The 19,400-nt window shown below is 49.4% G+C and overlaps 1 protein-coding gene across 1 annotated transcript in view; it reads right to left on the reverse strand.

The window, feature by feature from the left end:
- AGBL1 (AGBL carboxypeptidase 1) overlaps nt 1-19,400 on the reverse strand; it is a gene marked incomplete at both ends in the record, with an annotated part of 309,418 nt that overhangs the window by 154,796 nt on the left and 135,222 nt on the right. The window contains one exon of the mRNA XM_084213816.1: nt 5,525-5,705. Within this exon, the coding sequence (XP_084069942.1) occupies nt 5,525-5,705 (181 nt within the window). The remainder of the gene's footprint in view (nt 1-5,524; nt 5,706-19,400) is intronic.

The following is a 19,400-nucleotide window of genomic DNA, read 5'->3' on the forward strand; positions in this document are numbered from 1 at the left end:
ATTTCCCTGTGCCAGGATGTAATCCTGAGGAAGAGCTGCCACTACAAAGCTCAGAGCTCCAGGAAGTGCCTTGTGCAGCCAGAGCTGAGATGCTGGGTCAGGCTGCAAGGCAGCCAAGAGCTCAGCATCCTTTTCATTGCCTCCCACCCCACTGCACAGCCTGTGGCACTAATGCACCAGGTCCTAACAAGGCACCAGCTGCTCCTTTCCTGTCTCTCTACAGAGCCCAGCACGGGCACAATTGTGATGGGAATAAGATCCCTACAAATGGGACTCAAATAAGCATAATAACAAACAAAAGGGATAATGACACACAATCAAGCTAACAAGAATTATAATATAATTCAATCATCTCATTAACTTTACTAAAAGCTAGCTTTGTACACCAGTCTCCTGGCTCCTGAAAATGTCTTCAAAGGAGTGCACACATCTGATTACCAACTCACATCATCAGTTAGGAAAACAGACACGAATGCAGAACAAAGGGATTCCTTTCTGAGCCTGTGGAACAACCTGTTCACATCTAATATTCATGCTAACTTGAAAATGCAAGGTAGAACCCATCCAAAATGAAGCAGTTCCCAAGGCTAGAAGCTGAAGTGCTTAGTAGTCCAAGGCAGTAACATCTCTGACCCCACACCCAGTGATTTTTGTAGTAAAATTTCCAGGTGACCTTGCATTACCTGCATCAATTGTACAGGGAAGAGCACAGGGACACACACACAACTCACTGGGCACCTTCACTGTGTGAGAGCTCACAAAGGCTGCACAGGCTTTGGCAATTGGCAGCTGGGAGACTGATGAAACATGGAACAATGCCTTGGATCCTTCCAGGTTTTAATATGGCCATTAACTAATTAGATTTCACGACCATTTAGAAGACAGATGATATTGCAATCTCCATTCTATTAGCAAGAACAATATGGTACTTCCATGAGAAACCTGCCAACAGGAGAACGAGGCCCCAGAATTTAAACAAACCCTAGATCCTGTCCACACCACACTTTCTAGTCAAAAGGCAGCAGTTGTGATGCTCATTTATTAGGGTGGACACTGAGACAAGCAGTTATGAGCAAAAAATTGTGTTCACTCTCTGGGTCAAACTCCTGAAAGCACTTGGGATATGCTGAAGATAAAAGGAATTGTAGCAAAGCACCCAAAATTTCAGCTATACTGCTTCTGAGAAACAAAAGTACCAAGCAATAAAGCCAATTACTGATACAAGGCTGGTGCTGAGTCCCAGAAACAATGATATCACACAGGCTCCTGTTTTAGAGGCTCAGGCACACTATAAATTAGGTGAGGGTGTTAAAACAACAGCTGGCTGCTAATTAGTCACAGCCCCCCTCAGCAGGGTATCAGCAAAGTGGCAGAGAACATCTCAAGTAAATTAAATTTTAAAAAATCCTACTGCAATCACTCCCCTGACAGACCCTTCCTTCATCTCCCCTCTCAGCTTTTTATTTATTGTAATTACTTTAGTAATAAGATTTGTTTCCTTGTTATTATATATATTACCATGCAGGGCAACAACAACAACAACAACAAAAAAATAGTAGCTGGGAAGAGTTATGGAGCTTATTTATCTCCTTGGCTGTTATTGGGCCGTTGGGTGGAGAGAGCAATGAGGAGGTGGGGGCCTGGGAAAAGCAGTAAATAGAAAAGAAAGCATATTCCTTGGGAGCAGAGACATATGGGGGCATATTTACGAAGGAGGAAACACTGACAATGAGTGAATAGAGCTAATAACTCAGGGGGCCCAGCAGCCCTGGCTGATAAAGGAAGGAATAAACAATCCTGCACTGGAAGTGCTGTCAGAAGGGAGAGTCCTGGGGTGCAGCTGTCTGCAGGGGGATGTTTATCACAGAAGGAGAGCCAAGGATGGGCTGTCACATCAGCACAGCACAAAGGGCCTTGGATGAAACTGGGGCACCTCCCACAGCAGAGAGGAAACTCAGACAAGTGTATGGTGCAGGGCCAGACACCATTTCTGGTTGTTCCACCAAGGAACAATTCACAGAAATGAGAGCTAAGAAATACTGCAGCTCATATTTTATCTCGTGCTGTGCAGGCACTACCCACATTTGGTACCCTAAGCTCTCAAATCCATCACTGCCCTCTCAGTGAAAGGCAACAGAAGCAACACCTGGGGCACCAAAGCAGCAAAGAGCTGTAAAAATTTCTGCTCCACTTGAGGAAAATTAGCCCACAATTCATGTGCACTTCCCAGAGCCACCAACTTGCATCTTTGTCACCTCTGAGGTCTGAAGGAAAGCACCAGTGCACACGCTCTTGCCACCTCACAATGTGCATCTCAGAGCACAGCCAGTGCATGTGAGGGTCGAGTCTCTCACAATTCACAAAATGTTCTTTTTTTTCCAAGTATGCCTTGCCTTCCACATGTGCCTACCCAACTACTTTTGGCAAGGTTTGGGTGCAGAACTTCTGATGAAAACATGGGGAAAGACTCTTAGAGCATCTGTCAAAGAGCAGCACTCAACTCCCTGTTGCACCTCTCTCCTAGAGAGAAATTCCATTAATTCAAAACCACTCCTTTCCCAGCCTTCTCACATCTCTGCTCTGTCCTTAGAGAAACAAACACATCATAGATTAACCAGTCTGGGGGGAGCCTTTGGAGTGTGTTTGCAGAGTGCATGGCACCAATTTAGAACTAAACTTCTCCTTCAACCTTCTGACCACAGAGAAGCAATAAAGAGAAGGAGGGATGTCTGCACTCGTACAGCTTTGTGTGACACCACCTCAAGATTTAGTCCTTAAGGATGCAGTTCTGCATCATAAACTGACTCCTTAGACCAGCCATTAGCTTTTTTTCCTTATCCCTGATCCTTTCTGCCTCTTATTGCCCAGAGAACACAACGTGTCCATTCAGGAGAGTAAGCATTAATACAGGAGAGAAAAAGGTCATTTATACAAATAGTGTCTTTGGGTATAGAGACAAATGTGGTGCTTCTCCTCCTCTTAAGATTGTCCTTCCAAACAGAAGCACCAGGTTCCAAAGGTTAAGTGGGAGCACACTCCTTTTTTTTTATTTCCTTTGTACTTTTTGAGACTGTGCAGAAGAAAACTGTTCTAGGAGGGATTTTAGTAGGTATTTCTCTCCCTTTATGTCAGTAATTTTCAAACAACTGAAGCTTTTTGCTGATAGGCTTGAGGAGGTAATGAACAAAGCCCCTGAGTAAACAAGGAACAGACAGAGTAAATTAAAGGGGAGGGAGCATCAAGGGAGAGACAGAAAACCCAGCACCTCACCTGCCTTACCTTGGAGAAACAAAGCTTATTCAGCCTGTGCTGAGGGAGGGCAGATGCAGGAGAGAACAGGATGTTTTTACAACAGATAAAGAATAGTCTGTGGCTATATTCCAAAAGAAAAACCAGGATTTCCTCTACCTAGCTGCTACTATGGTTACCCCACGCCTTTGAAGATATCACATGGCTTCCAATAAATTTCCTTCATCTAAAAAAGACTCCCCAGCTCCCATCTCCACTCCTTGGTTCATTATTTTATAAAATTCATCAAGTTCTTTTCAATCAAAAACCTCCTTGATTCAACAGGAGTTAAGAGTGAGAAAAAGGAAGCAGATGAAAATAAAAAGGAATCATTAAAATCAGGTAAAGACAGAGGAAGAAGATGCCAACTCTTACACACTCCCACAAGCTCTTATACACCCACGCACACACACTCTCTAACATGCTACCAGTGAACCTGGGCCCCAGAACAAAAATATTTCTTTTAATATAGGAGGAACCATGGCCACTAAAAAGCATACATAGAAAGAAACAAGAAGAACATGGTAGGAGAGAGAATCCATGGGAGGATTCACAAGAGAGATGTATTTAATTTAAAGCACAAAGGAATTATTTATTCCCCTCCCCAGGCCTCATGATCAGTAAAGGAGATGTGGCCAAGTCCCTGTTCTCCTGGTCCTCTTCATTTAAGGTTTACTAAACTCTTCTCCATCACCAGATTTAACTACAGTTCAAGCTCATCTGCACCATGGAACACAAAACACACCTCCTGTGTGACGCATACCCTTCATTCAGGTGTCACCATGAGCCACATTCTCCCTCCTGAAGGTCCCTTCTCTGCTGTGCTGGTCCCTGACATCTGGAGGAAAAGGTCAGCCATTCCCTCCAGTCCTGCATCTGATGGAAAATTTAACTAAAGGTAGTGAGAGAAAAAAAATAAGGGGGAAAAGTCACAATTGTTTTTCCTGTTCCTTCTGTCTATGAGGATCAAGAAAGCATTTGGTGCCAACAGAGGCCTCAAATACCCTGGGGCAGTACCCAGCTATTCTGAACAGTGCTCCCAGACTTCTGGCAGACCCAGGCCCTGGAGACTACAGCAGCCCAAAATCTGTGACTGCACAGACTAGAGACTGTCAGAAAAGCCAGAGGTGTTCCCTGGTGAGCCACTCACCCCCAACCCAAACGAGTTTGAAACCCAGCTCAGTGCAGTTGTTGCTCAGGATTTGCTTTTCTGTTCCCGTAACACTCAATCATCACAGCCCAACCCCAAAGCAGGTGTGGGACTGTAGCTTTAGAAAAGTTGTTCCTCTACACTTTGCTGTGCTCCAGTGCTTATTTAAGCCCATCTTTCAGCTTTGGCATTTGTGTGCTCCTCTGCAATAAGCCAGGGGACACAGTTGCAAACTCTACAAGACCCCATCAGCAGGTCAAGACAGCAGCCACTGGTGGGATGTGATCATGGTGTCCTGCCCTTGCACTGGGCAGGACCAACAGTAATTAACTCCCACTACTCAAACACCCAAAGTGAACAAATTCCACTGTCTGCAGAGAGGAGGAGATGTGTTTTCCAGCAAAGGACAAGCCTACCTTAGCTTAGTGCCCTCTTCAAGGTTTCACACAACAATATTTATTTCAGCTCAAAATATTAGGAGCAGAGTTGTACCTTTTCCAGTCATGTACAGGGAGAGAGAAGTTAGTGTGGGTGGATAGGAGGGTATAAGGCAAAGAATGCAAAAAGGAATCAATATTTTTCCCAGATCAGATTCAGCATCTCTTAGGAAACCTGTGGGAAGGAAGATTGAAAAGAAGGTGGGAGAAGGAGGAAGGTTCACTATACAGAAATATTTCTGTGAAAATTTAAGAAATCCTTATTCATCCTCCCCCACCAGGTTATACAAAGCATTAATTACAGCCAGTTTTTCCCAAGCATATCTGCTTTCAGCTGTATTCTGCCCTGCTGTTTTAGCAGAATGGATAAACCTCCATTTGTCAGTAAAGATCCTGTATCCCCAGCACCACTAACACTTCTTCCAGTGAACTGAGAGCACTTCTGACCACAGACAGTACAGAACCACATGCACCTGGCAAATGCAGGACAGAACACCAGGCCATGCATTAGATTCACGTTCTCCATACAGGTCTGATAACAAAATGAATAAAACACAGGGAAAAAGTGAATTCTCCCAGCACAAGCATCGAAGATGAGATCTGCTGGGTACACAGACAAACCCCAGGAGAAGCACACGTCACAACTCACTTGCCATTGATGACTCCATCAGGATTAAGCATGGGCACAATCTTGAAGATGAAACATTTCCTCAGGAGCTCAGCAATGGGATCACTGCTCACCAGGAACTCCAGGGTGCCCTTCATCACCCAGCTGGCATTGCTCTCCCCAGGGTGAACACGGGCTGTGAGGAACACGTAAGGACGGCTGCCTGCAAAGCAAAACAAAAACACCCCGAAACTAAGCAGGGCTTTCCTTTGAACAAGATATTTGTAAGTGGAGTTTATTCCTTTTGAATTCAGACAACAATCCAAAATGCATTCTTAGGGAAATATATCCCTAGACATTCCAGATATTTTCTCAAGGTGCTATTTATAAACTGACCACAGATTTGGTCCTCAGAACCAGCACAGAGCTAATCTCTCTTTTTATTCTGTGATAAGTTTTAGATATTTACATGTACCATTAGAAAGCATTCTGTAGGTGCAGGTTACTGCCTCCAAACAGCTTTACCACACTTTCTAGCCATTTTTGAACGTTTGATCCATCAAATTTCATTAAGGTTTAAAAGGCAGCAAGAAGTTATTTAATTGTCTAAAGTCCTGCTCCACTTGCAGTATATCACCATTAACAATTCAGAACTTTCTAAATATCTAAGCAGATTTGCCCACCCATAAGGGGCTCCAAGGACATGCAAGCTGCCTGTCTCTGGAAATAATTTGTCTTGTAAGGTCAAAATCATAATTAATTGAACTAAACTGATATAATTAAAGAAAACGCAATAATATGTTCACCAGAGCTGCAGAGATTGAGTACACAAACCTAACCATTATTTCATAACAATGCAACAAAAGCTAGAAATAACAATACACATGGCTAAGGCAAGCTGTTGGTTTTGGTGGAAAGACTTAAAGACTTCTTCAGTTTTATATAATATAGATGCTCACTCAGATTAGAAAGACTGATTTTCAGAAGTTGCAACTAGAAGAGTTCATCTGTTTGTAGCACTACTTTCATGCATGGGAAACATAAGCTGTGGCAATTTGAGCTAGGGGAGGGGATTTGGGGGGGTTGCTTTTAAAAAAAAACCAAAGAGTAAATCAAATTTTTACTGAACAGTTCATTGATAATCTCTACTGAACCTATTTCAAAACAGACTTGCAACTTAACAGCAAAAGTTTCCTTGTTATCAGATATGTTATTTGCTGTTCCTGTGAAAAAGTCACTAAACACATTTGGTCTGGGTACAAGCCTCCAAAAACTCTCAGCATACATATGCTTAGAAAAGACCAAGTTTGACAGCAGATTCTTTGAAGATCCCATCTGTGCTGAGCACACTTCAGGGATGGGCCAAGGAAACAGGAGATGGCAGAAGGAGACACCTGCCAGGCACAGAAAATAAAAGGAAAGGAGAAAGCAATTATCTGTCTTAAAGTGATCCTTTTGTGAGCATTCACTGTCACAAGTGGAGCTGACAGATTTATTCAGTGGAAAGCTTTATCGCTCAGGGCATCACAGCCATGCCAGGGCAGGTTTGTCCTGCTCCATCAGGACAGTCAGAGCTCAGGCTCTGTTCCCTTCATGGACTGAAGGCCCCCAGCTGACAGGACTGGGAGAGGCAACAGAATGCAAAACCAAAGGCATCAGCTGAGCGCCCTTGGAAACAAATGCTGAATTAGCTCCTCACACATCTTTATCTTTACTTTCCAAAGCCATTCTTCGGTTTCCAAATGTGTTACAAATCATTAATCCATCATAGTAAAACAGGGAGGTAGAACAACATCCCCAAAAATACAGATGGTAATAAAGGATGTTTAGCTGTTTGTCTGACCAAGAAAAGGCTGTGTCAGAGCTGGGAATACAGGTGAAATTTCTCATTTCATGTTCAAACAAGGAATAAGCATTAATTTGTCTCCTTACCTGTATATTCTGCACAGTTCTGCCCAGTATGTACTTTACAGCCCAATTTATGTACATCACACAGGCACACACAGATTTGGAAATAGTTCCACATCCACACTTCCCTCTTAAGCAGTTGGTGGGCACTGGATGAGTGAACTGCACTGCCAGCTCAAAGAGCTCATACAGAGCAATCATGTTCTGGTCCAGTAAAGCAACTGGGGCTCTATTTCTCAATAGCCACATATTAGGCTTTTGTAATTCTTACATCTCACCATACTGGGGGGGCCAGTACATTTTCATCAACGTGTACTTAGGCACTTATGGATTGTCAAAGACTCCTTTAGCTCCTGCAGGACCAGCCATTTCTGATTTTTCTTCCCCCTCAAATTAGAAGACACTAGTTCCATTCTTCTCCAGTTAATTGTGCATTACCATCTACCTTAGTAATGCCTTATAATAGCAAAAAACAAAAGCCAGATTTCACAAAGACATCAGCTGCATTTTGCCATTTCCCAACATTTTCTCCTTTCTCCCATCACCATGATTTAGTGCTGTTTTGCAGGCTCATTGCTGAGCTAAACTTATGGGGCTGTGCAGTTATAGCTGGGAATGAGGCTCCTGAGGACTTCTAATGGACAACAGCTGTAAATAGCACAGAGCAAAATAAAATGTGCTCTCTTTTGCAATTGATGAATACAGCTTTAACAACTCTTACCCCTTCTGGATATTGATACACAGTTCAGCATCTTAATTGAGAGGTTCATTCCTCAGTCAAAATAAGAAAAATTAAAAAAAAAAAACCAACTTCTAAGCAACAGCTTTCTCATGTCAGAAACCCAGGACAATTTGCCATAATTCTGCTAATTGCAATAGCACAGGGCTGGCAGAGATTTGACTTCTGCTGTTTCTCTCAAGGCTCATCAAAGTCAAGCTTGTCTTACTCAGACTCAGTGGTGGAAAAGCTCCTGGAGTCTCCAGATCTTAAACCCCAGGAAACATGAGGGAAGGGAAAGAGACCAGAGATCATCTACACTGTTCTCCTGTGGGTGACAACAGGAGGGCCCCATTGCCTGCAGGTCCAGCCAAGGAAATCTCTCTATTCCAGGGAAAGTTTCCTTTGAAAGATCCCCTCCTGCCAAGCACATCCTCAGCTCTGACATCCCACCCACAGGAGAGTTGTAAGGGAGGTTTGTACAAGCAAGGAAACCACAGAGCTTGTTAACTGTCTGCTCCCTTCACAGGAGCCATCACAGCCAAATCCCACCTCCAAATTCTGCTCCCCCAGGGTGCTCCCAGCATGAAAACTAATGAAGCAGCAAATAGAGCAAAGAGCTGATGACATGGCCATAAAACTTGCTACTCTTGAAACACCTGGAAAACAGCAGGAGTGGCCCAATCCTATGGTTTACAGCATATCCAGTTACTTTGGAATTACTGTGCTAACTGCTATTAACAGAGCTCATGACAGGAGTAGACAGAGCACTGGCCAGGCATGCTCCACACCCAGCTGGCAGCACCAGTGGAGATCTCTGCACTCAGTTCAGCTGCTTCCCTTCATTCCTGACTTCCAGCACCCCCATAACTGCAGTCCTGACCAGACCAGCTCAGTACTACCCAGTACAGCTTACAGGTTTATACTGGTGCCCAGCTGCCCTTCTCTCTCTGCTCTTTCAGAGCTCCACGGCACAATTTCCCATGCCCTGCTAAACCTTTGTTAAGGACTCACAACCTCAGGTTCTCTCATATATCTCCTCCCAAGACCAGAACTGAGCTTAAGTCTTCAGAATCTTCAGCCCAACACTTAGGCAGCTCCTTTCCAGGTTCAGAGGGAGCTGCCAGAAGGCTCAGGTTAGCCATTTATCTCTGCAAAGCCCACATGACATATAACTTTCTCTGGGAATGTAAATAATAAAAAGGGAAAGTAGAAGAGCAGCCTTTTTGTGCTACATAAAGCCTTATCCAACAGATCATGTCTCCTTACACTGTGTTACATTTCAACATGCCCAGAATATAACATGGCATCAACAATACCCAAGGTGGGAGAATAAAGAACCACTGATTCCTCTTGCAAAACTTCGAGCAAAGAACCTTTGAATGATAATTTTACTAATGCATCACCTAATTCCCATCTCTCCTTCTCTTCACTCATTTTTGATTGTGTATATATGAATGAAAATGAGAGCTTTGTTCTTCCAGTGATGCTAACTTGCTGCTTAATCTCCTGCCTGCCTCTAAGGGTCCTCCTCTCTTCATGTCATCATCAAGGTTCACTAAGAGGCAACTTTGATGTCACTAATCGTGACATCAATTGGGGAAAGAGAAGCCTGAAAGAAAAGAACAAAACCCCATTACCACAGCAGTGTCCCTCATCAAGGGGAGCACAGAAAGGAAATGAAAAGCAGTTCCAGATGCCCTGACCTGGGCTGCTGTTCTAAATTATTTCAAGCTGAGGTTTGAGCCATGTCATTTGTAAAGGGACGGGGCGTTGAAATGATGCAGGGCTAGGATTTTTTAAGCACTCAAAGAGAATTATGTACACAGCATGTGAAAAATTCAGTCTAGATCTGGGTCTTGGGCTGGAGCTTTCTGGCTGTGCCTCTGCATACCTCTCTTTCCTTTGCACAAGCCCAGGGCCATTAAGACACAGGCTTCTTTTTCTGCTCTAAGTACAGCATGCCCACCATTTGCATTACACAGATCAAAGGGCCAAGTTTACCCCAGGATATAGTAGAGAAAAACCAAGAAAGCAAAACTTTTCCTTCCAACTTAATTAGCTGTTCCCACTACAGTGTTCTGTGAGTAAATGATGGGTAAACAGGAGGACCATCAGATAGCTCTTCCATGCATGTCACAGCTGCTTCATGTCCTGGATCCATCTGACATGCCCAAGGCTGCAGAGTTATGCAAAGCCAGAGAGAAGAGGGGATATGGTGTGATTTAAAATGCATATATTAAAGTATATTTGTAAAAAACATCAAATACTGAGATCACAGAAAACAATGAGCCTGATCCAAGGCAGAATCTGTGTCAGATATTTTCTCCCCTCATAAAACTTTTCCACCAGTTGTCAGACTTTCAGTTGCCTTAAGACAGAATAATTCTTCCCTGCCCATCTCCCCCTACACTGGATTGCTGTCTCTTTGCTCTGCCTGTTTTTGGCTAGATGCTCCAAAAGCAGATGCATCTTAATACAGAGGCAAAACACGGTCTAGCAGCATAAGCTGCTGTTTTCCAGAATTATCAATGAGCTATTCCTTTCTTAAATATTTCTTTATTATCTGTATTATTACTGTTACCTATGGCAAAGAAGGGTACATAACAAATCATCTCAGCTTGCTGTTCTCTACCTTCGTAGCTTGATGGGAAAGTTTCAGCCTCCAAGTTGCTTGGCAACCTTCTTTTGTGTACATGTTTTATGAATTCATTCACCTCTGAATCAGAGATGATCAGGAGCTGAATATGGGTACAGACTGCTCAGCCTCAGTTCAGCTTGACCTCCTACTAATGCTGGGTTTGAACTCCAGGCAATTGGTAAGCAAGTTGTCAAGGCTGTTTTAGGGAAGTTTCCAAAATTCCAACCTCTTAAAGCAGCAGGAACCACCATCATTAGGACCTTCAGTATGAATGAAGGCAAAGGAAACCCACAGAAACTAAGTCCAGTTCAAATCGAAGCATTCCTCTTGGGAAAAGCTGGGGAACAACTGAACATTATTTTCAGGACTTACACCCATGGAAAGCCTACTGTAACCCTTTGCAAATTGCCTCAGATTATAAGGAGCATCCTCATCCCAAGTGTGTGACCTACATTAGTCACAGAAACTTCCAACCACTGCCTCATCCAGTCCTGGGTACCCCCCCTCAGCATTCACTGGCACACCCAGTGTCACTCTGCACACCCTCTGAGCTGCTCAGACACCATCAGACTTCAAAACTGAAACCATGCAGGTACATGATTAAGCTGATGTCAAGCAAGTTAGCTGCATATACCTCCTGCCAGGGCTAGCAGAGGGATTCCTCAGCCTGGGTGCACCTACCACACTTGTGCTCAGCGCTGCCATCCATCTCTGCTCCCCTCAGCCACATTCCCAGGGCATGAAACCAAGATGGGGACAGCTAGGAAATAGCACTGCTAAGAAGGATCAGGGGATTACAGCAGATGAGATAGTAATGCAAAGCAGTTGCAAAAATGGCAGCTCTCCTGGGACCCACACCAGGCAATATCACAGCTGAGGCAAGGAACACTCTCTTACTTCCCTCTGCTCAACAGTGAGCAAAACTACATAGCTGCAGTGCTGTGCCCACTGCTGCCCACCATAGGTTAAAAAAATTGATGAAAACTGAGGAGGTCATTGAAAATCATCAAATGTTTAGAAGTCTTAGGCTGAAAAATTGGAGAAAATGGGTTTCAGACACGGAAAGAAAAGGTGAACAGAGAGGAAGGAGAAATAACCTTTAAATTGCAAAAGGCTGCTATAAAAAGATTGCAATCACTTGTCCTCACTGTCCACTGGGACTAGGCTGCATAAAAAGAAACACAAGTTACTATCAGCTAAGCCAACCTGCGGTGACCTGACTGCCCTTACTGCTGTGCCTGAATGTTGGCCCTCCCTCCTGAGGGGTCCTGGCTCATAAAATCCTGTGCCTCCTCTACAGTACCCAAAACAGTGCCAGCAGAGACCTACAGCCACATAAGTCACAATAGCTGCTTTAGAAACTTGTCCATGGCTCCCCTTATTCCTCTGGAACTAGCTCTCTGCTCTGAGGGCTGCTGGAATTATTATTCCAGCCACAAGGCAGCTCTGCCACCTCCTGTGTTCTCTTTGAAGCAAGGTGTCTGCTTACTACTTAATGTTAGCCATGTTAAGCCCTGTTAACCATTAGCCACTAATTGGTGGCTAATCAGAAATTTCAGAAATATTCCATCATCATATTTTGACATCATTAGGGCTTCTTCCCACATACAGAACAGAAATATTTAAGGAAAATTCTGTCTTACCTGCTCATTTAGTGACAGTCTTGCCACTTCAAAATTAGAGTAATATAATATCTGAGATTTCTCTCATTAGTAATGATCTTTCAAAGCCTCTCTATTACCCTTAAGATTACCATTTCTCAGTTTCTGCTTATGTCTGCCTTGAAAGGTGTGAGCAGCAACCACTAACTTGAGGTCCAACACATGATCTAGGTAGCTGATGTATGCAGCTCCAGATTATCTGTCAGAAGGCAGGCAAGGATCTATCACCCCCTACTTCTATAACACTGCAGCTGCAAAGGGCATGACAGGGGCAACGCAAAACTGCCACAAGCTGGCCTCCTCGAGGCCTTTCTCCTTGGCACCTGCCCTAACCCTAGGCTGATTGGCTGCCCTGCCTAGGGTTAGGGTTAGGGTTACGCCTAGGGTTAGGGTTCCGCAAACTAAAAGGCCCAGAGCTCCGGGCACACTGCAGCAGCAAAGGGCATCCCAGGGGCATCGCAAAACTGCCACAAGCTGGCCTCCTCGAGGCCTTTCTCCTTGGCACCTGCCCTAACCCTAGGCTGATTGGCTGCCCTGCCTAGGGTTAGGGTTAGGGTTACGCCTAGGGTTAGGGTTCCGCAAACTAAAAGGCCCAGAGCTCCGGGCACGCTGCAGCTGCAAAGGGCATCCCAGGGGCATCGCAAAACTGCCACAAGCTGGCCTCCTCGAGGCCTTTCTCCTTGGCACCTGCCCGAACCCTAGGCTGATTGGCTGCCCTGCCTAGGGTTAGGGTTAGGGTTACGCCTAGGGTTAGGGTTCCGCAAACTAAAAGGCCCAGAGCTCCGGGCACGCTGCAGCTGCAAAGGGCATCCCAGGGGCATCGCAAAACTGCCACAAGCTGGCCTCCTCGAGGCCTTTCTCCTTGGCACCTGCCCTAACCCTAGGCTGATTGGCTGCCCTGCCTAGGGTTAGGGTTAGGGTTAGGGTTACGCCTAGGGTTAGGGTTCCGCAAACTAAAAGGCCCAGAGCTCCGGGCACGCTGCAGCTGCAAAGGGCATCCCAGGGGCGTCGCAAAACTGCCACAAGCTGGCCTCCTCGAGGCCTTTCTCCTTGGCACCTGCCCTAACCCTAGGCTGATTGGCTGCCCTGCCTAGGGTTAGGGTTAGGGTTAGGGTTACGCCTAGGGTTAGGGTTCCGCAAACTAAAAGGCCCAGAGCTCCGGGCACACTGCAGCTGCAAAGGGCATCCCAGGGGCATCGCAAAACTGCCACAAGCTGGCCTCCTCAAGGCCTTTCTCCTTGGCACCTGCCCTAATCCTAGGCTGATTGGCTGCCCTGCCTAGGGTTAGGGTTAGGGTTACGCCTAGGGTTAGGGTTCCGCAAACTAAAAGGCCCAGAGCTCCGGGCACGCTGCAGCTGCAAAGGGCATCCCAGGGGCATCGCAAAACTGCCACAAGCTGGCCTCCTCGAGGCCTTTCTCCTTGGCACCTGCCCTAACCCTAGGCTGATTGGCTGCCCTGCCTAGGGTTAGGGTTAGGGTTACGCCTAGGGTTAGGGTTCCGCAAACTAAAAGGCCCAGAGCTCCGGGCACGCTGCAGCTGCAAAGGGCATCCCAGGGGCATCGCAAAACTGCCACAAGCTGGCCTCCTCGAGGCCTTTCTCCTTGGCACCTGCCCTAACCCTAGGCTGATTGGCTGCCCTGCCTAGGGTTAGGGTTAGGGTTACGCCTAGGGTTAGGGTTCCGCAAACTAAAAGGCCCAGAGCTCCGGGCACGCTGCAGCTGCAAAGGGCATCCCAGGGGCATCGCAAAACTGCCACAAGCTGGCCTCCTCGAGGCCTTTCTCCTTGGCACCTGCCCTAACCCTAGGCTGATTGGCTGCCCTGCCTAGGGTTAGGGTTAGGGTTAGGGTTACGCCTAGGGTTAGGGTTCCGCAAACTAAAAGGCCCAGAGCTCCGGGCACACTGCAGCTGCAAAGGGCATCCCAGGGGCATCGCAAAACTGCCACAAGCTGGCCTCCTCGAGGCCTTTCTCCTTGGCACCTGCCCTAACCCTAGGCTGATTGGCTGCCCTGCCTAGGGTTAGGGTTAGGGTTACGCCTAGGGTTAGGGTTCCGCAAACTAAAAGGCCCAGAGCTCCGGGCACGCTGCAGCTGCAAAGGGCATCCCAAGGGCGTCGCAAAACTGCCACAAGCTGGCCTCCTCGAGGCCTTTCTCCTTGGCACCTGCCCTAACCCTAGGCTGATTGGCTGCCCTGCCTAGGGTAAGGGTTAGGGTTAGGGTTACGCCTAGGGTTAGGGTTCCGCAAACTAAAAGGCCCAGAGCTCCGGGCACGCTGCAGCTGCAAAGGGCATCCCAGGGGCATCGCAAAACTGCCACAAGCTGGCCTCCTCGAGGCCTTTCTCCTTGGCACCTGCCCTAACCCTAGGCTGATTGGCTGCCCTGCCTAGGGTTAGGGTTAGGGTTACGCCTAGGGTTAGGGTTCCGCAAACTAAAAGGCCCAGAGCTCCGGGCACGCTGCAGCTGCAAAGGGCATCCCAGGGGCATCGCAAAACTGCCACAAGCTGGCCTCCTCGAGGCCTTTCTCCTTGGCACCTGCCCTAACCCTAGGCTGATTGGCTGCCCTGCCTAGGGTTAGGGTTAGGGTTAGGGTTACGCCTAGGGTTAGGGTTCCGCAAACTAAAAGGCCCAGAGCTCCGGGCACGCTGCAGCTGCAAAGGGCATCCCAGGGGCGTCGCAAAACTGCCACAAGCTGGCCTACTTGAGGCCTTTCTCCTTGGCACCTGCCCTAACCCTAGGCTGATTGGCTGCCCTGCCTAGGGTTAGGGTTAGGGTTACGCCTAGGGTTAGGGTTCCGCAAACTAAAAGGCCCAGAGCTCCGGGCACGCTGCAGCTGCAAAGGGCATCCCAGGGGCATCGCAAAACTGCCACAAGCTGGCCTCCTCGAGGCCTTTCTCCTTGGCACCTGCCCTAACCCTAGGCTGATTGGCTGCCCTGCCTAGGGTTAGGGTTAGGGTTAGGGTTACGCCTAGGGTTAGGGTTCCGCAAACTAAAAGGCCCAGAGCTCCGGGCACACTGCAGCTGCAAAGGGCATCCCAGGGGCGTCGCAAAACTGCCACAAGCTGGCCTCCTCGAGGCCTTTCTCCTTGGCACCTGCCCTAAACCTAGGCTGATTGGCTGCCCTGCCTAGGGTTAGGGTTACGCCTAGGGTTAGGGTTCCGCAAACTAAAAGGCCCAGAGCTCCGGGCACGCTGCAGCTGCAAAGGGCATCCCAGGGGCATCGCAAAACTGCCACAAGCTGGCCTCCTCGAGGCCTTTCTCCTTGGCACCTGCCCTAACCCTAGGCTGATTGGCTGACCTGCCTAGGGTTAGGGTTAGGGTTACGCCTAGGGTTAGGGTTCCGCAAACTAAAAGGCCCAGAGCTCCGGGCACGCTGCAGCTGCAAAGGGCATCCCAGGGGCATCGCAAAACTGCCACAAGCTGGCCTCCTCGAGGCCTTTCTCCTTGGCACCTGCCCTAACCCTAGGCTGATTGGCTGCCCTGCCTAGGGTTAGGGTTAGGGTTAGGGTTACGCCTAGGGTTAGGGTTCCGCAAACTAAAAGGCCCAGAGCTCCGGGCACGCTGCAGCTGCAAAGGGCATCCCAGGGGCGTCGCAAAACTGCCACAAGCTGGCCTCCTCGAGGCCTTTCTCCTTGGCACCTGCCCTAACCCTAGGCTGATTGGCTGCCCTGCCTAGGGTTAGGGTTAGGGTTAGGGTTACGCCTAGGGTTAGGGTTCCGCAAACTAAAAGGCCCAGAGCTCCGGGCACACTGCAGCTGCAAAGGGCATCCCAGGGGCATCGCAAAACTGCCACAAGCTGGCCTCCTCAAGGCCTTTCTCCTTGGCACCTGCCCTAATCCTAGGCTGATTGGCTGCCCTGCCTAGGGTTAGGGTTAGGGTTACGCCTAGGGTTAGGGTTCCGCAAACTAAAAGGCCCAGAGCTCCGGGCACGCTGCAGCTGCAAAGGGCATCCCAGGGGCATCGCAAAACTGCCACAAGCTGGCCTCCTCGAGGCCTTTCTCCTTGGCACCTGCCCTAACCCTAGGCTGATTGGCTGCCCTGCCTAGGGTTAGGGTTAGGGTTACGCCTAGGGTTAGGGTTCCGCAAACTAAAAGGCCCAGAGCTCCGGGCACGCTGCAGCTGCAAAGGGCATCCCAGGGGCATCGCAAAACTGCCACAAGCTGGCCTCCTCGAGGCCTTTCTCCTTGGCACCTGCCCTAACCCTAGGCTGATTGGCTGCCCTGCCTAGGGTTAGGGTTAGGGTTACGCCTAGGGTTAGGGTTCCGCAAACTAAAAGGCCCAGAGCTCCGGGCACGCTGCAGCTGCAAAGGGCATCCCAGGGGCATCGCAAAACTGCCACAAGCTGGCCTCCTCGAGGCCTTTCTCCTTGGCACCTGCCCTAACCCTAGGCTGATTGGCTGCCCTGCCTAGGGTTAGGGTTAGGGTTAGGGTTACGCCTAGGGTTAGGGTTCCGCAAACTAAAAGGCCCAGAGCTCCGGGCACACTGCAGCTGCAAAGGGCATCCCAGGGGCATCGCAAAACTGCCACAAGCTGGCCTCCTCGAGGCCTTTCTCCTTGGCACCTGCCCTAACCCTAGGCTGATTGGCTGCCCTGCCTAGGGTTAGGGTTAGGGTTACGCCTAGGGTTAGGGTTCCGCAAACTAAAAGGCCCAGAGCTCCGGGCACGCTGCAGCTGCAAAGGGCATCCCAGGGGCATCGCAAAACTGCCACAAGCTGGCCTCCTCGAGGCCTTTCTCCTTGGCACCTGCCCTAACCCTAGGCTGATTGGCTGCCCTGCCTAGGGTTAGGGTTAGGGTTAGGGTTACGCCTAGGGTTAGGGTTCCGCAAACTAAAAGGCCCAGAGCTCCGGGCACGCTGCAGCTGCAAAGGGCATCCCAGGGGCGTCGCAAAACTGCCACAAGCTGGCCTACTTGAGGCCTTTCTCCTTGGCACCTGCCCTAACCCTAGGCTGATTGGCTGCCCTGCCTAGGGTTAGGGTTAGGGTTACGCCTAGGGTTAGGGTTCCGCAAACTAAAAGGCCCAGAGCTCCGGGCACGCTGCAGCTGCAAAGGGCATCCCAGGGGCATCGCAAAACTGCCACAAGCTGGCCTCCTCGAGGCCTTTCTCCTTGGCACCTGCCCTAACCCTAGGCTGATTGGCTGCCCTGCCTAGGGTTAGGGTTAGGGTTAGGGTTACGCCTAGGGTTAGGGTTCCGCAAACTAAAAGGCCCAGAGCTCCGGGCACGCTGCAGCTGCAAAGGGCATCCCAGGGGCGTCGCAAAACTGCCACAAGCTGGCCTACTTGAGGCCTTTCTCCTTGGCACCTGCCCTAACCCTAGGCTGATTGGCTGCCCTGCCTAGGGTTAGGGTTAGGGTTACGCCTAGGGTTAGGGTTCCGCAAACTAAAAGGCCCAGAGCTCCGGGCACGCTGCAGCTGCAAAGGGCATCCCAGGGGCATCGCAAAACTGCCACAAGCTGGCCTCCTCGAGGCCTTTCTCCTTGGCACCTGCCCTAACCCTAGGCTGATTGGCTGCCCTGCCTAGGGTTAGGGTTAGGGTTAGGGTTACGCCTAGGGTTAGGGTTCCGCAAACTAAAAGGCCCAGAGCTCCGGGCACACTGCAGCTGCAAAGGGCATCCCAGGGGCGTCGCAAAACTGCCACAAGCTGGCCTCCTCGAGGCCTTTCTCCTTGGCACCTGCCCTAAACCTAGGCTGATTGGCTGCCCTGCCTAGGGTTAGGGTTACGCCTAGGGTTAGGGTTCCGCAAACTAAAAGGCCCAGAGCTCCGGGCACGCTGCAGCTGCAGAGGGCATCCCAGGGGCATCGCAAAACTGCCACAAGCTGGCCTCCTCGAGGCCTTTCTCCTTGGCACCTGCCCTAACCCTAGGCTGATTGGCTGCCCTGCCTAGGGTTAGGGTTAGGGTTACGCCTAGGGTTAGGGTTCCGCAAACTAAAAGGCCCAGAGCTCCTGGCACGCTGCAGCTGCAAAGGGCATCCCAGGGGCATCGCAAAACTGCCACAAGCTGGCCTCCTCGAGGCCTTTCTCCTTGGCACCTGCCCTAACCCTAGGCTGATTGGCTGCCCTGCCTAGGGTTAGGGTTAGGGTTAGGGTTACGCCTAGGGTTAGGGTTCTGCAAACTAAAAGGCCCAGAGCTCCGGGCACGCTGCAGCTGCAAAGGGCATCCCAGGGGCATCGCAAAACTGCCACAAGCTGGCCTCCTCGAGGCCTTTCCCCTTGGCACCTGCCTTAACCCTAGGCTGATTGGCTGCCCTGCCTAGGGTTAGGGTTAGGGTTACGCCTAGGGTTAGGGTTCCGCAAACTAAAAGGCCCAGAGCTCCGGGCACGCTGCAGCTGCAAAGGGCATCCCAGGGGCATCGCAAAACTGCCACAAGCTGGCCTCCTCGAGGCCTTTCTCCTTGGCACCTGCCCTAACCCTAGGCTGATTGGCTGCCCTGCCTAGGGTTAGGGTTAGGGTTACGCCTAGGGTTAGGGTTCCGCAAACTAAAAGGCCCAGAGCTCCGGGCACGCTGCAGCTGCAAAGGGCATCCCAGGGGCATCGCCAAACTGCCACAAGCTGGCCTCCTCGAGGCCTTTCTCCTTGGCACCTGCCCTAACCCTAGGCTGATTGGCTGCCCTGCCTAGGGTTAGGGTTAGGGTTACGCCTAGGGTTAGGGTTCCGCAAACTAAAAGGCCCAGAGCTCCGGGCACGCTGCAGCTGCAAAGGGCATCCCAGGGGCATCGCAAAACTGCCACAAGCTGGCCTCCTCGAGGCCTTTCTCCTTGGCACCTGCCCTAACCCTAGGCTGATTGGCTGCCCTGCCTAGGGTTAGGGTTAGGGTTAGGGTTACGCCTAGGGTTACGGTTCCGCAAACTAAAAGGCCCAGAGCTCCGGGCACGCTGCAGCTGCAAAGGGCATCCCAGGGGCATCGCAAAACTGCCACAAGCTGGCCTCCTCGAGGCCTTTCTCCTTGGCACCTGCCCTAACCCTAGGCTGATTGGCTGCCCTGCCTAGGGTTAG

This window comes from Fringilla coelebs (assembly GCF_963513975.1).
Source record: "Fringilla coelebs genome assembly, chromosome: 12".
Lineage (NCBI taxonomy): Eukaryota > Metazoa > Chordata > Aves > Passeriformes > Fringillidae > Fringilla > Fringilla coelebs.